Source organism: Ambystoma mexicanum, chromosome 6p (genome assembly GCF_040938575.1).
Source record: "Ambystoma mexicanum isolate Mex_15411 chromosome 6p, UKY_AmexF1_1, whole genome shotgun sequence".
NCBI lineage: Eukaryota > Metazoa > Chordata > Amphibia > Caudata > Ambystomatidae > Ambystoma > Ambystoma mexicanum.
In genome coordinates, this window is record NC_090935.1 from 1,175,270,590 (window position 1) to 1,175,287,405 (window position 16,816).

The following is a 16,816-nucleotide window of genomic DNA, read 5'->3' on the forward strand; positions in this document are numbered from 1 at the left end:
GATAATACTTGTTGATGCCACATTTTTTTTTCAATGAAAAAAGGGTAAATTACTTGTGAAAGGTGATTAGCGGGTGACATCAGAGATCCCCACTTTCTGGCCTCCTTCCAGTGTTCCTATGCCAGCACTTTTCTTTTTGCTGTATTGAAGTAAAGGGCGTATGCATACCTTCTGTTCAGTGAACAAACATCAAAACTATTTCTGGGGAGTTGTACAATGCAGGCATGTATTTTGTCTGCAGCTACATCATCATAAGCGTTTTACAGTAGCAATGGTGACCAATGCATTTGGTTGCAATGGTGTAAATGTGTTTTACGAGAGGAATGATGTATATATTTTGTGCACAGCATCATGACAGCTGTACAGTGTTTTGTATATATTCTAGATATGACATCATGATATTAAGATACAGTGACAAACATGGAGTGTATGGTATGCACGGGCTTGGTTTCGGCTTCATGAGAAAAGTACATTTACATACATTTTTCCAGGATAAAGAGCCAGAAGATGTTGCAACAGACACTGGTCGCCATAAAAGATCCACCTACTGTGTGCCGACACAGGCACAGGTTGCAGAAGCCAGAGTATTTGAAAATAGAGAACTCAGTGACAAAGAACAATTAGAAAAACAGACCGCCGAGACCTCAACCTTCGACAATACCAGTAACAAGGAAAGGTTAGCCATGAAAAATCTTTTGGATAGTAAAGCAATTGTAATTCGCAAAACTGATAAGTGAGGCGCTATCACCATACAAGATCAAGAAACTTACGTGAGAGAATGTGATAATTATCAGATGAACGATTGACTAATGACCCCACTATAAAACTACAGAAAACTATTACCAAAAAATTCAAAAAGTCAAACAAAAGGGGTTGGGTGTCCCTGAAAGAAGCTGAATTTTTGATAACGGACAAACCGAAGAGACGACAATTTTACATTCTGGCCAAAATCCACAAATCCATTCATGATCCTCCTGGTCGACCAATAGTATCAGGGGTGCATTTATTGTCTCGTTTTGTGGGTGCCTTTTTAAAACTTTTAGTAGAAAGGATGCCATCATACATACAGGATACCACATAAATCATCAAAGAGGTGAAGTGTATGAATTTTGACCACCCAGAAAATAAAATCTTATTGGGACTGGATGTAGTAGCCCTGTACACAAGTATTCCTCAAGGGGCATCGATAGGGATGTTAGGAGAAAAACTATCTCAAGAACAAATGGTAACTATGACACCGGTCTTCTTCATCCTGTGGTGTGCTGAGATGTCACTCACCAATATGAATGGAGGATTCTATCAACAGGCACATAGAACAGCAATGGGGGCAGCCCTGGCAACGAGCGTAACTAATCTCTACATGGAAGCATTCAAAATCAATAAGATCCACAGCGAGAACAATCCATATTATACGTGTGTGGAGACGTTATATAGATGAAATTTTGATCATAAGGTAGGGCAGCTCTTCTGTGAATGGATTAAAAAACAAGACAGATACTTGCAATTCAGGTCTAACTTCAGTAAAAAAAAATGCATTTTCTTGATATCACCTTTACTGTTGAGGAAGAGAGTAAAACACTCTTTGTGAATCCTTTCCACAAACCAACTGACCGCAACTTGCTACTCCACTACGATATCTTTCACCCGCACCACGTGAGAGACAATCTCCCATTGGGCCAATTCCTATGTTCAGAAAGGAACAGCACTAGGAAAAGAGACTTCAAAGAAAAGGCTAGATAATTAAGCAAAATGCTACACCACCAAGGTTACCCAATGTGCTTAACATCACAAGCGCTGAAAAGAGGCAACAACAATAAGCGAGATTCACTCTTGGAGTACAAAGAATTACAAACCATGAGTAAAGCAGACAAACTGGTGTTCGTCAATATATATAGTCATCTTTCAAATCCCATCAACAAGATCAACAAGATCATTATCAAGAACTGGAATATCTTAGAAAAAGGTGCAAACCCACTTAGTAAAGCAATAGTGGCGTTCAGAAAAAGCAAACATCTGAAAGACCAGATAACACATAATGACGTAAGGTACAAAGACCGATATTGGCCTACCGAAGCTATGGAAACAAACTTCACAAAATGTAATTCTACTATGCTCATATATGGGATTTGGTGCCCTTGTAAAAAATTATACATTATGAAAACAGAGAGAAAAATCAGAACAAGGATAACTGAACATCAAAGAAATCAGACCCCCAATGCTCCACTGGTTGAACATTGGATTGAATTTATACATCGACATGAAGAATTAAGGTGGACAGTACTATTTAAACTTAAGACAGGGACAGATTCAAACCTTTACAAGAGAAAACTATTGAGAAAGGAACGTCAGCACATTTACTTGGCCAATAGTGTTGAAAAAGGCCTTAACGAGAAAATGGAATGGTATGAAAACTAAGTTTGGGGAAGCATGTTTATTACATGGTTGCCTGAGCCATGGATGGCTAACAACTAGACTAGACATATACCTGACCACAACTCAGGACAATTCCTTAGTTGAGGACTAATGGCTTGAGGGGTCGATGTATGAACGCGAAAGGTAACAATCTTACTGAGGCCCTGTGGACTAATTGATCTCCATGGCAACACATTGGCACCTTGACTGAATTAACTACGAGCTTGGGAACCAAGAGCACAATAATGGTGATAGAAAGAGGCCTGGGTAGAATTAGCCCTGGTCCAGGAAGTGTAATACGATCTTCCACATGAAAAACAGAAAATGGACTCAGTCACCTAAAACAGAGCCACATATGCCGGATGGATACTAGGATGGCAGTGTCATTTTACCATCCGGAGCAATACAGACCCAATTTCAGGTCGTTGAACCAAACGGTGAGTAGGGCTCCAACTTTTAGATAATAGTGTACATGCACAACATGTAAATGGTATTCTGTAACCACGAACATTCTGTTTCTAGATAGTCAACTTTAAGACTCATACGGAACACAGCTGCCATGGATCTGTGGCTTGTATCACATCAGTAAAGGGAAGCTGTTGAATGTGAAGATACGGAGCAAAATGGAGATGGTGACAGAACAAACGCCACTTCAGGTAAGAACGCTCAGTTTTGCTAATGGACATGTAACGTGGCATTGGTCTTTAGGAATGACATGAGCACACACAGCTATTTACATTAGGACCCCCTTTTGTTGTTGTTCATTTACTTAGATGGTGGTATTGGACTTGAACAGACGACAACCACTGACCTACCGTATCATTGCTGCTTCTCGCTGTAGATGTCAATAGCCTCATAAGCGTCACGGCTTTGGATCTCGGTAAGTCATTGTGTTGCTGCACTGCTGTACCACATTGTGGATGCAAGGCCCCAATAGAGGCACGCCACTTTAGAGCTTTATTAGTTGGCTAAGCATGCATTGAATAACGACACATGCACTAGGTGCTGTGAGTCCCTAGCGATCATGGACCAAGGTACCCCTATGAATGGGGTACATCTGTTTGCATTCCTAATGCAACCAACAGTAGTGATCATTTTCTTAAATCAGTTTCTGTGGAGACCGCTCCGTTTATAAAAATACTTTCTTTTCAGCACATGGGGTGAATACCCAAGGCAAGAGGCACTACAGCCATGTTCTACAGGTGTCACAGAGCATGTCTCGGTTAGCGTTCTCGCTTTGTACTAAGATTGTTACAAATACAATGTAACTACATAGAATATAGTTATTATTCTGTGTTTAAAATAAGAATTATTTTTGAACATATTGTATACTAAAACCAATGTTAATACTGTTTCAGGAGTGTACATTGGGTCCATCAAAAGTGATTACATCTTCACACAATACAGGGAAGACAATGGAGCTTAATGATGACTAATGAAAGTGAGAAGTCCCCAAAATGCAATTACAAACTCTCAATAAGAGTCAAATAGGACGGACCTCCGAAGGGAATGAGACCCGGACCAAGTGCTGGTGATAGCAAAAAACTTTATCTAAAATAGGGTAAGCAAAATCTACTTTGCAAACTCAGAGGGCCTCATTACGACTTTTGAAGCAGCCATGACCTTAATAAGGGCATGGCTGCCTCCAAAACCGTGTCTGGGTTCCCTGAATGGGGAATTACTGGGCCATTCCGAGTTTGGAGGGCCCGGTAATTCCTCCTTCAGGGAACCCAGGCCCGGACCTTCCCCATTCCCATTTGATCCCCCATAGGGCTCAATGGGAATGGGTGCGGGAGCTAACAACGGGCTGATTACAAACCGGCCCGTTGTTAGCTCCCTGGTCCCCTATGGGACCCGCTCTGGACGTCTGGTAAAACCAGACGTCCACATCGTGTCCCACGAGGGAACCTCGTAATAGTGCGGAATGCATTTAATGGTGCCGTCACCATTACCGGCGCCGTTAAACGCATTCCGGAATTGTTGTAAGGAGGCCCAGAAAGCGCTCTGCCGAAGTACACGATAACACGCAGTTTTGTTACAGTTTGACATAATCGATGACGGGGCAACCTACGGGCCACAGGAAGGGTTGGGATTGGATACTAAGGGCTGGTCCGTATACAGTCCATAGGGTTGGTGCGTCGTAGTTGGCGGAGACTCATGTGGTGCTATGATGATTCTCCTTGGGTTAATCGGTCAGCTGGGATCATTGGATTGGCATACTGTACCGGACGGTTCTCTGAGTGATACATGTGAACCTATCTAACATTTGCTAACATTTGCCCTTGTGGCCACACATACGCATTCATCTAATAACTACAAATAATGTCCTGCAAATCCTAGAAATCGTTAATCTAACATCAAGAGAAAAACGAAGCATAAATTCAGGTTATTTTTCCCAGGATAGATTTTGAGGGTGCTTCAACGAGCCTGGTATTAGATCTATTGATGGATAGGTTAACAACATGTTATTGCACCTTAAGACACGTTCTTCAAGGGCTCACAGGTTGAAGATAGATGTTTGACTTGGAATGTCCATCTTGTACATCAAATGAGGGCAGAGGAGGGGTGTATATCACAGATAAGGGCCAGGTGACAAGCAGTGTATATCATAGTGGTAGTAGGTCTTACTGCAAAGGCTGGGTCAATTTAACTAAACACCATTATATATTATCTCTTGGTCAACCCGAGCATGGTTGGCGGAGCGGAGGGCAATACGGCCCGTTTTAGGCACAGCCCTGTGTTACATGAGGAGACAGGATTTCTTAAATAGATTCTTTATATGTAGGTTTAGGCACACATTTATCACAGTGCAATCATAATATTCATGACATGTGAATACATGATCATTACTACACGTTTTAGTGCATATGTTAATATAAAACTGAAAAAGGTAACTTGAGTTCACACATGCATTTTAAATTTCTCATTAATTTGTGCATTTCGTTACTATTGTCTATTTCTATCACACACCTAGTATATAACATTATATCATCTAATATACTTCATATTATGCGAACAAATTTTATCAGGTGACATTGGCATTTATACGTATTTCATAAAAAAGGACTATGCACTGTAATTCATTATAATTCCTTTAATGCTCAAAACGCGTAGAGGCAGTTCATGAGCAAACCATTCTTGAATGTGTTGTTGGAAGGGGATTTACTACAATATATCGAAGCTCAATGTACTGAGGTTGTAGGCGAACACTGTATACTCAAGGGTCACTATCAGTTATTCAGGCATGTTCAAAGGATATGGGGTTAGTGTTCTTTTTGGCCTGGGTCTGCATTTGGGGGGGCAGGTTTGTAAAGGCAAATTACTTTCTGCGACCAGGCCTTGAGCTGGGCCATGACTGGGTCAATGAGGTAAGACGGAAAGCAGAAGATACAGTTTGAAGTTTGTTTCAATCGTGCGGCCAGTCTCCCATGAGAACTGGACAGCTTCAGAAATGACAGAGGGGAGGAGGTGGGGGGAGTAGCTCGCTCACTGTGCGCGGCTCAAGGAGGAGAGTTGCATGTCTGTTGTCTGGTTCCACGGCTGGGCCTGCCATTGTACAAAGAGAAAATGGAGTTGGTGAGCACACCAGTTGGAGTCTTAATATGCTGTCTTCAAGGGCTACAGTTCACTGGTGGCATTCCTACACGGGTGCTGTGTAGCCGGGGCCCTCTGCCCAGAGCATCCATGCCACAACACGAACAGGAAGTATGCTTGACCCGGAATGGATGGGGGGAGTCGCTGCGACCCCTCTTCCCACACACTAATAAGAAGTGGAAAGGAAGCTCCTTTTACCACTGCTATTTGCACCGAAAAGACAGTTACCCCTGAAGAATTTCCTAGAATGTTAATATAATATTAGACACGTAGGAAAAAAACAAGTTGCGTTTTGTTTGTGTAGTGAAAAAAGGATCAATGGGTGAGAATGAGTCTTCGAGGACTGATTGACGTGTGCTAATTTCTATATAGCATTGCACAGCACTAGCACGTTTTCAATCACAGACATGTGTTAATATTGTGACTGTCTTTTGCAGTGTTTTTTACAGTGTTCTATCAGAGTTGATATGAAGAAAATGTGATTTTTGAAATAATTGCAATTGTCATTGGCTGCTAATTTAAGGCTACACAGGATGGCCATAGGTTCTAGGTCTACTATAATTCACTAGAATCAGCAACCCATAACCTCTTGAAATGATCTAAAGCCCAAAGCATTTTTAGTCCAGTATAAACGTTCACAACCTTCCTGAGGGGCTGCTTGCTGAGGTTGGTTTCCCAATTACCTTGCACCTCCCTCTTTGTTTTGATGGTTGGCACAGGCATCACAAAATGTAATAAAATTCTCCGGAATCCTCGCATTTATATTCATTCCTCCAGTCCTAGAGTGGCTTCTCCCCACTATGTCCCCTAGGCATGTTCTCCATGTTCATAAGGGTGTCTGTGTGCATGAATGTAAAACATGTTTTCACCACACTAAAGCAAATCTATTGACTTTGTTAATGTGTGTTTTCATTGGGTGATTTCAATAATGCCAGAACAAATTTAACAAAAAAAAGTCCTTTACTAAATAGTTTACGGAATATTTTCCATCAGAACCTGACTTCAGTTGATCCTCTGCCCCCGCATTCCAATGATTATAGAAGCAGTAACATAACATCATGTAGCGCCTTAAAACCCTTTAAGTAAAGTGCTATTGAATGTAAGACATGTCTATCATATAACATGGGATCTACATATCGAAGTAGGGCAGAGTCAAGTAACACATTTTAATGCACCAAAACGAGTTGTCTTCTGTATAATGTGTTGTCTCTGAATCAGAAAGTGGCACATCCAGTCAGCTCATTAGCTTTCTAGGTGGCATATTAAGATATGTGTTGTGCCAATGCAAATTATGATGGTAGAAAGCACAGATGCCGCTTTAGTGAGATGCCTAATAGACAGGTCACAGGGAGTCTGGCCTAAAAACACTGTTCACGTTTCAGTAATCACGCAGGTTTCAACACTAAAAAGTAATGCATGCAAAGCATTAAAATAATCAGAAGCACTTCCAAGTGCCCTATGTACCTTCCTATTCCATTGTTTTGAATGTCAAATCAGTAAAATCAGAAGTAGAAAAAACGTGTGCCAGCCATTTATAGTTCCAGCCCAAAAATAAGTCACTCCACCCCTGCAAGGCCGTATGCCTTGTGGACTGGAGCATACTCAATCCTCGACGTGGCATTCCTGGCACATTGATCCTGGCACATCATGAGACATTCCTGGCACATTCATTTCTATCGCACTTAAGCATGTATCCGTCCATACACCCTCAGACTATAAAAAGTCCTATACATTTAATGCATCCATCTTTGAACATCAAGACAGTGGCAAAGCGTGGCATCATGAGCGTGGGTCCATAGAGACTTTTTTTAACTCCTGAGGCAGAAATTCACCTTTTAAAATGTAGCTCATTTGCAAACTTTGGATTTGCTAAATCTGCACACATGTGTTCTACTTTAATGGCTCACCGGTTGGATTGTCATAATCCTTAGGTCTCTCACCATCTCCTGGTTGAGCAACTGGATTGTGGCCATTAGGACATGCGCCCAGAGCGGAGAATGGGATCTCAGCAGATGATGTGCCCCGCCTTACAAATATCTTAGCCAGGTTGTTATTTTTCTGACACCCTGGCCTTTCGGCGGAGCAAGGACTGTGTTATACGAGCCTGGACCTCAGAAGGACGTGTGTCGTGCATTTGACTTGCTCTTTGATTCTGTATTGCCTTATTACTAATTCAAGTATACAATGGTCAGGTGAAAAATAGTAAAAAACAAACACATTGAAGTTTAAAACTCTGCTATTTTATTGTAAGCATACGTAAAGTTAGTGCACATTTCTAACAACTTTGCTTTTTTAAAAGGCCCATGCTTGATGTTTGTTAACTTAATGGAGTCAGGTTCATTTCAAACCAGGAACGTTTAGGAATTCTTCTGTGGAATTTTGATTGTGACAGTCTTAACTTCTGTATATTCTGAAATGCCATATTCTCCCCTAAGAAAATGAGAAATGAAACAATATATATATATATATGATTATATGTTTTTCGGTAAATTATCAAATCTGTTTTTATCAATAACAAATTGTAAATGTGCTCAGTATATTGTGCCACCAACATATGTTCCATATAATATTGAATAATAGTTCAATCTGAATTAAGTTTCAAGAGAATAATGTTTGGAACATGAAGCCTAAACAATGGGTTGGGAAAACATTTTGAAAATGCAGTTAATAACTCTTTAAAAATACACAAATCTCTATGTAAACATTGTCCCTTTACATTGTTTAAACATCTAAACTAGAATAAGAGGTCAAGTTCTCAATTGGCTGCCAGTGTGTGGAATATAGAGAAGCATTCCGAGCTAAATGGAGTCTCAAGAAGATGGCTTTTTGCAGTGAAATCGGGGTAACAGTGGGCTAGTGCTTGCAAAAGGGGAAGGAGGAGCCTCCAGTGTGGCCACTTGAAAAGAAAGTTGATCCCTCCACTGCCAATTTGTGTGATGGTGAACAATTGAACCATAAGTTGTCTTCTTTGAATATTGTTACACTGCACATAAGGCAATCATAACATAACTTTGGTGAAGGTGAGGCAGGGTGGCATAACCTTCACTGTAAGGTTAAGGTATGGTAAGACTTAACCAGAGTTTCTTGGACTGTAATGGGTCTCCCAAAGCACTTCCATCAACCCAATCTTGTCAGGTTCTTTGCATGATGCAACCTCATTTTGATCTAAAATGGCTTGTAGAGAATTGTTATATGTGTGCGTTTTCATTTAAAGAAACTGAACCCCAATTTACAGGGGCACACCTTTAATATTTTGGGGTATTCCCTGATCACGCTCACACCAGATTAAATGCACCCCTCTATGGAATTAAGGACATGAGTCTATCTTGCAAGGGATAACAACTTGTAATCTTTACAGATCATGAGGATTGGGGGAAAGGGCAGAGGACTCTACCATTTCCGACCAGCATTCTGTCTTCCGTGGCTAGCTCCCAGGTCCTGAAGACTGGTGCTGGGCCTGGAGCTTAAATACTCTTGACTTGGTTACTGGATACCGGCAGAGTTCATCCAAAACTGTTCTTCTTGCCATACAAGGGATGCAGTAGTCTCCAGTGTTGCATGACCAGTTTTACATTTAGACAAAGCTATGTAACATACTGCTGCCTCTGTAGGAATAAATTATCGCTCTTGTTTAGCATAATTTGCTATGTTATAAACATTCATATATAAACACATCTTCACGCCATACTCTCAACACTTCACTCAATACATTTATATTTGATCTGGTCCGGTAATTTCTACAAAAACCCTGTTTTCCCATAGTATTCTGTTGAGCCTTCAAATCTTTTTTAGTCTCCATTGGCTTTTGATGGACAGGAGCAGGTGCTTAGTTACCTCGTGTTCTCTACTAGATCTAGCCGGTTCCCACACAATGGCTTATAGTCTATTTTTACTACAGGCTGCATTATTTCCTGGAAGGGAGGGGGAGTATTTTTGAGTCGTGTGCTAAGAACTGCATACGCTTTAACATTTACAAATTAATTCAGCTAATGCACCTTATCTTTAAATAACTGCCTTCTATTAATGCCCCCCTCCGTCCATGGTCTTTTGTGGTGCCTAGAAATAGTAACAGAATCTTTCCCAAAAAAACATTTAACAGAAGTCTTGCCTAATTCTAAAGCACTTGGAAAGTTCAGAAATGAAGGAAAGCACTAGGCTCCTTCCCAACAATGGTGATAACTCCCAGGATGTAGGTGTTAAGACTGAGCCCCAAAGGTTCAGCAAAGTAATATTGGCAAATGTGTAATAAACATCTGTTCTCAATCAGTTTCCTTTGCCATGAAACCAATCCAGCTAATCATTGAAAATAGTTTCGACTTTTGCCTTGTAGTGACCTAATAACTGGGTGCTCCTTGCCAGTGATCTAAATTCCAGATGCATCTGTAAGATGTACCTTTTCTTTATTTTGCTGTTGGAATTAATGGTACTAGAAGAGGGAGGAGTTGGATCCAATTACTCAAAGTTTGGAATGTGTGTGTCTTAAATGGTACAGCAAAGGGGGATAGGTTTGCACACCATGCATGTTCACCCATAGTTTAGTTCTAAGAAAAATGATCACTAGTCATACAAATGGTTGTACTTAAATGCACAAGGTACCATTTTCGGATACCGACTTTTACAAAAGGTGCACGTCACACCATTTATTTGCACATTTCCTTATGGCCGTCTATCAGCACAAACAATGTGCAGCTTGATGCCCATAAATGTATCAATAGTTGTCCTCACACTGAAATATTTGTTCCCTGCATTCACCTCTATGTTCTGACTACATTTCCCAATAACAGACCATAAATAGTCTGTCAGGGTGACATTTAATGCAAAAGAATATGAATGTCTAGCACTTTCAGAGCAATTGCTGTCCTCGTTATCAAGAGACGGATCAGAAATGATCCTGCATGTTGTGCAATCTCAGAAATAAACGGCCAATCCATCGTTAACAGGCACATCTCTGTTTTGAATACTGGATTCATATTTAAATGCTTTCCCTGCAAGTGATCAATCCCTGCAGGCTATAGAAGCCGATACACTGAAAACAAGTGTAATCTTATGAGAGCCTTTCATGAAAATGTTAAATAAATAATATTCAAAGGGATAGGGGGGAGTGGTTTAGTAAACAGTTCATAAGTCGAGTTTATTTGGATGAGTTGGTCTGTAATGCCTGCTTGTGGAATTCAGATAAAACGCTATCCAGAAATGAGAACGTCAGTGCAGTGAAAAAAAGAAAATATCTTAAACATTATGTCCATATCAAAAGAAAACATCCACTTTGCTTGCAGTACTGATATCTCATGCCAAACACCATACTGTAAAATTACTTTGCAAAGATACTGATAAGAGATTTGAATCTGCAGATGTGCAGGTGAATAATTGTCAACGTGTCAATGTGTTAGTGGTGCATAGTTGAAATGTTTAAAAGTTAACTGATAGCTCGAGTCTTTAGACTTTAGACAGCGAAAATTGTAATTGCAATGCGATAAAAAATCTAGACTGTCATGATCATAGAGGATCTACCATCATGACAGTCTAGATCAGAGATCAAGTAAAAACCTTTCAAGAAATTGATGTTAAATTTTCCTCTAATAATTCCTCAAAGTGGAGGAGTGGTATGGTTGCCGATTCTTGGAAGTGAATATTTTTGGTATTTTCCAACATAAGTACACTTTCTTTTCCTTTAAAAACTATAGAGTAATTAAGACTTTCAAACCTCCAGCCTGGCGGTTACCCATATTTGATAGAATTCTAGTACCAAAAGATACAAGCCATGAGTGTGGGAGATCCATAGAGATAATTATCCTGGCCTCTTTGTGGGACAAATAAACCCTGAGAGCCTGTAACATGGATAAACATAGGCAATTGGGAACCAATATAAGACTGCACATCTATAGTTTTCACAGATGTCATCCTCCCTGTGACCTGACAGAAAACTCCAAAGCACAATGCCACCACAAAACTGCCTGACTATAAATGATGTAAATATAAATTGAGGTTTTATATTGAGCTTTCTGCCATAGACCAGCCTCTAAGCGTGGGACCACGATTCGTACCTGTGAAACTCTGCCTTGTCTTGCTTCCACGACAAATGTTGTCCCTGAGTTATCCTCTCGGCCCACCAACAACAACATCTAAGGGCCTACATCTGTCCTTCGACTGGTCTTTACCACAAGCGCACACTTTAACACGTGGAAGCTCCTCTGTCTTCCCCAGCATGTTTGTTTCTCCATTTCTTAATCCATGACTTTTAGACGTCTCACCCGATAGCCGTCTGATACATATTTTCATGCCCATGAATGGACATGCCCATCATTCTTTATACTTTGTAATACATTGTTTTCAAATGGCCGATGTTAGAGAGCAGTCATTTCTCTGATTTTGTATATTAAAGTGGTTTACATGTTTCTATTTTCTCATTTATACCTGATACACCAAAGGCCAATGGATTGAAGCAGGTTGCATATGAACATGTAACTGCATATGCAATCATATGTGGGTCAAATATAGCTGATGAGATGAAGTTACTATATGTGCACTATATTGATGAAATTGAGAAATATATTGAAAACATATTTGACGAATAGTATTTTATAGCTATTGATGAATTTATTAAACCATTGTCTTACATTGCTCTCATGGTTGGTATACACCTCAAATAATGATGATAACGAAAACATGTAAACTATCAAATAATTCATCTTTCATTGAAAGTTTCCTTAAACTCATTTGCCCTTGTCATTCTCTAAAGGCATCATTTTCAAATCATAGATTTATGATCAAGTGAGACGCAGCAGAGCTTGAAAATTCTCAAATCCAAGCAAGAAATGTGAATTTTCACCTCTGTCTAACTCATGGGACAAACTTGATATTCTTTGGGAAATCTCAAAGTATTGTTCCATGTGAAAGGTCAAGCTAAAAAACGCTCATAAACTTTCTAACATTTTAAACTATTGGGTTTTCGTGTTCATGTTTTACAACAGATGTTTCAATATTTGAAAGTTAGGGCCAAATTAGCCAAGCGATTGTAAAACATGCATTTTGGATTTTGAATAACTGTTTTACTTTTGAAAACATTGGAATTGGTTTGGAAACCTTAAGATATATCACTTTTATTTTACCAAAAATTCTCTTCACACTTTGGAAAATCTACATCCTACAGATATTTTTGTGAAACATTTAGGTTGATAACGGGTTTATACTTAATTGGTATAGCATGGTAGATAAAAAAAGCTTGTATACATATATTAAACAGCGGCCACATTTGAATGCCTTCATTATTTCCTTTATCACGTTAATATTGTCATGTAAAAGCATGTGTACCTTGTTGTGGGATAATTCCTGTGCTGCTTACAGTAGTGTTTCACTTATTACTTGCATGTTTCTTTTTGCACTCTGCGATGTATTCCCTAAATCACTCATTATACAGCATCATTGTTAAGAGGTGACTGCAAATCCCCATCAATATGTTGTGTACAGGTATCCAGAATCGATAATCCCGACGGGACTGACACTACCATTCCTGTGTACTTCGTCCCAATTGCATTTTCCCTATTAATTATGTTGAATTCTTATGCTGTGACTAGTGCTTCACATTCTATAAAAGAGGCACTGAAAGGTTTCAATTATTTCGAAAAACTACATAATTGACACGACCGTTTGTCCCACAGTTGTTTCATCCATTAACCCATAAGCATATTCACATCTAATCATTTAAATCTTCACAAAGTAATAGAAGGAACCAGATCTACATCATTTCACGAGTTCTGCATAGAGGGTATAATATCATGCATTCCTTTGCTAAATGTATGATCTATTTCATTCCTCTTTTAGACCTTTGCCAGTGGCAACATGCTATATCTACAGGTTTTCTTTTTTCTCAAAACGTCATAATACTGACATTACTTGTCTCGTCATGCTGTATACTGCATGTTGGTAGATCCATCTGGGTTATGACTGAAAATAATTCCCAGATATTTGAAATGTTTGCAACTTCTACTTTTCTTTTTTTTACCATTGATGCTTCTTCTGTACACATGACATTTACTTTTGTGACTAAACACATCGTTTTAATTTTTAGCATAGTTGATGTCAAACTCAAGCTTCTTTCAATAGTTATTAGTCTGAATAATTTCTCTTTGTCTGGCTGAGATCAATTGCAAATAATCATCATTGCAGTCTAGCCACTGTAGATTGGTAGAACACTACTTGGAATGAACAGTGTGTGTTTTGGCCATAGCCAGCACAATGTCCACAATGTAAGATTTGGAAAAGATTGGCGACAGAATTCAACACTGTTTTAATCCTCTAGAAAAAGGTATCCCACTGGTTGGGCCCATAAACCAATGTCACTGTGACAGCGCTACCCTCCTATTGCCACATACCCATGTTTATAAACATTGTTAGCAGAATTCACGGTATGCCCCATGTGTGCAATGTGTTCTATAATGTATTGTTATTTACATGGTCAAATGTCACACAGAAATCAATGGACAGCACATAAGGTGGTATTGTTGTTACAGCAGGCTTTATCTTTGGTTGGGTCTAGGGGCATGACATTTGCCAGTCTGGATAAACCGGCAATGATTGCCAAGTGCTGAATTTTTTATTCCGAATTTGTGATGCTCTATAACAGAATATTTAAACAGATTTTCACTAGGGTCTTCAAAGGAGCAATGAGTCTGCCTTTGCCTGCTTCAGTGTACTGACCTTTTTCATAAATTACTCTAAACATTGTTTCCACGTCACTGGTATTTTCCCTAATGACCGTAGTGCTACCAGAGGCGAATAGAACATATTCTCCCATATTCCCCCATTAAATTGAATAATGTGTTGCAAAGTCCAACAAGGTCCAGAGTCCTGGCGATTTTCAGATTTTTAATACAGTCAATATTTATTTATATACTTGCATGGATTTCCATGTAGAAACATACTCGTGAATGTCAGGATTAAACATTTGTTTTTCTTGAGCATATTTGAACTGATGTGTGCAATTATTACTATAATTTACTGTCTGCCCTTTATGACGAATATGCAGTATCAGCTCTTCGACTGCGGCCATGGAGAAGAATGAGACTTCAAATAAGTTATTTAAATCTTATAGACTACCAGTTTTCATTGTATAACGCAACATTGCTTTTCTTTTAACATCTATCAGACATCTAGTTACTCATGCACTTTATCATTATGTTCTCTTTTTGTACTTTATTTGCTTTTGTATTACTATTACTTATTTTTATTTTTTAAATATGTGCTGTTTTTTACTATATGTTATATGGACCGACATGTCAGAAATAAACATAATATGCATTGTAAAAACACTTCTTCTCCTAAGAGTAATCCTAACGTCCAGTGTACAGATTAAAAGCAGGGGAGTTGTCAGACATATGCAAACAGTTTCTGCAAATTCAAAGTAAAAGCTTGTGGATCCTGCTATGATGTGCTCCTCTGTATCCACAAGGACATTGCATGCCAAGGGAGGGTTCTTGGATTCCAGGCTTTTGTTATTCTTTCTTGAGGTTTAAGTGGTGACGATGATTATATCAGTCAAGCATTTCCGTAATTGTCCCATGACGTCATTAAATCCACTTGAAAAAAGGCATGCCATTATGGAGCTTCAGTGGCAATCCTCTATGGCCTAAATCATCTAATCCCACAGCATGTAATTGTCTTCTTGGCTGCTTCAAGTGATTCATACCACTTGCTAAGCTGAACTGTAAACACAACTGAAAAGCAACCTGCAGTGATTGCTGTGAGTGCCTCTCTGCTTCCCACGTGCAAGCCCAGCCTTCGGAAAGCATCCTGATATGTGACCCAATAATGCCTCCTTCCTCCTTAATCATTAAACTTTAACATGGCACATATTGCAATTATAGCTATTTTTGGACTTTTAAAAAAAATATAAAGTTAAGTCAAATGCCATTGTTAATGTATTGGTCTATTGATTGGAGATTGTTCTAGTGTGCACCTTCAATGTGAAGTCTCATCGGAAGTGCAGATCTGCACTTGCACATGCTGAATACTCACAAGGTGTAGTAGGTTCGTCTTTCCCCTGCCCCACTGTATTTAATTGTGTATGTCTTTTAATTGTTTCTCACCCCTTATCCCCTCCATGTTGCGCTTTGGGTGCTTTGAAACAGTATTTACTTCTTGCTTAAGCGCCTAACAAGTGAACAATAAACAAATAAAAAACATCATTTTTTTAAAAACTTTATTTATCATTGCCCATAGGTATTTTACCTACATATATATATATATAAAATCCACTTTACATCAGTACATTGTATACAATTACATTCCTTCTTAGTTTGAGTTTTCAAGTTCGGCTCTTTCTGCCAGATATTGTTTGAACCTGGCCCATATATTTCTGAACTTGGATGAGGGCAGTACCAAGTCTATATATATAGTTCTTCTGGGTCATTAATTTATCCATAACATATCTCTGTCCCAATCCGCCTTAGTTGGTGGGTTTGCATTTTTCCACTTGTGCCCCGTCAGGATTTTAGTGCCGCGGGGTGGATGTCAGAGGTGTGCTGTGTATGATTGACATCTGATGGAACTCAAGGAGAAGGTAAGGTGGGGGAATTCTGCAGGCACAATTCGCAGAGCCCGGAATACAAATGAAATGTGGAACCTGCTGGATGGTACATGCTAGCCCCAGGTTCATGAAAGCTCGGCCTGTTTTTTTACCAGCAGATCTAAATTACAGTAATGTTGCTGGGTGCTTTTAGAGATGATATTGGAAGCGGTCCAAAGCATGATTTTTTGTGCTGCCCGAGGCCACTGTACGTGCACATGTTCTTTTAAGGTTGTGTCCCCTGCA

General features: G+C 39.4%; 1 protein-coding gene across 1 annotated transcript in view; it reads right to left on the reverse strand.

Annotated features, from left to right (window-relative positions):
- Positions 1-8,224: 8,224 nt before the first annotated feature.
- ALDH1A1 (aldehyde dehydrogenase 1 family member A1) overlaps positions 8,225-16,816 on the reverse strand; it is a 653,703-nt gene continuing 645,111 nt past the window's right edge. Inside the window, exon 14 of the mRNA XM_069625815.1 lies at positions 8,225-8,436. Within this exon, the coding sequence (XP_069481916.1) occupies positions 8,364-8,436 (73 nt within the window). The 3' untranslated portion in view covers positions 8,225-8,363. The remainder of the gene's footprint in view (positions 8,437-16,816) is intronic.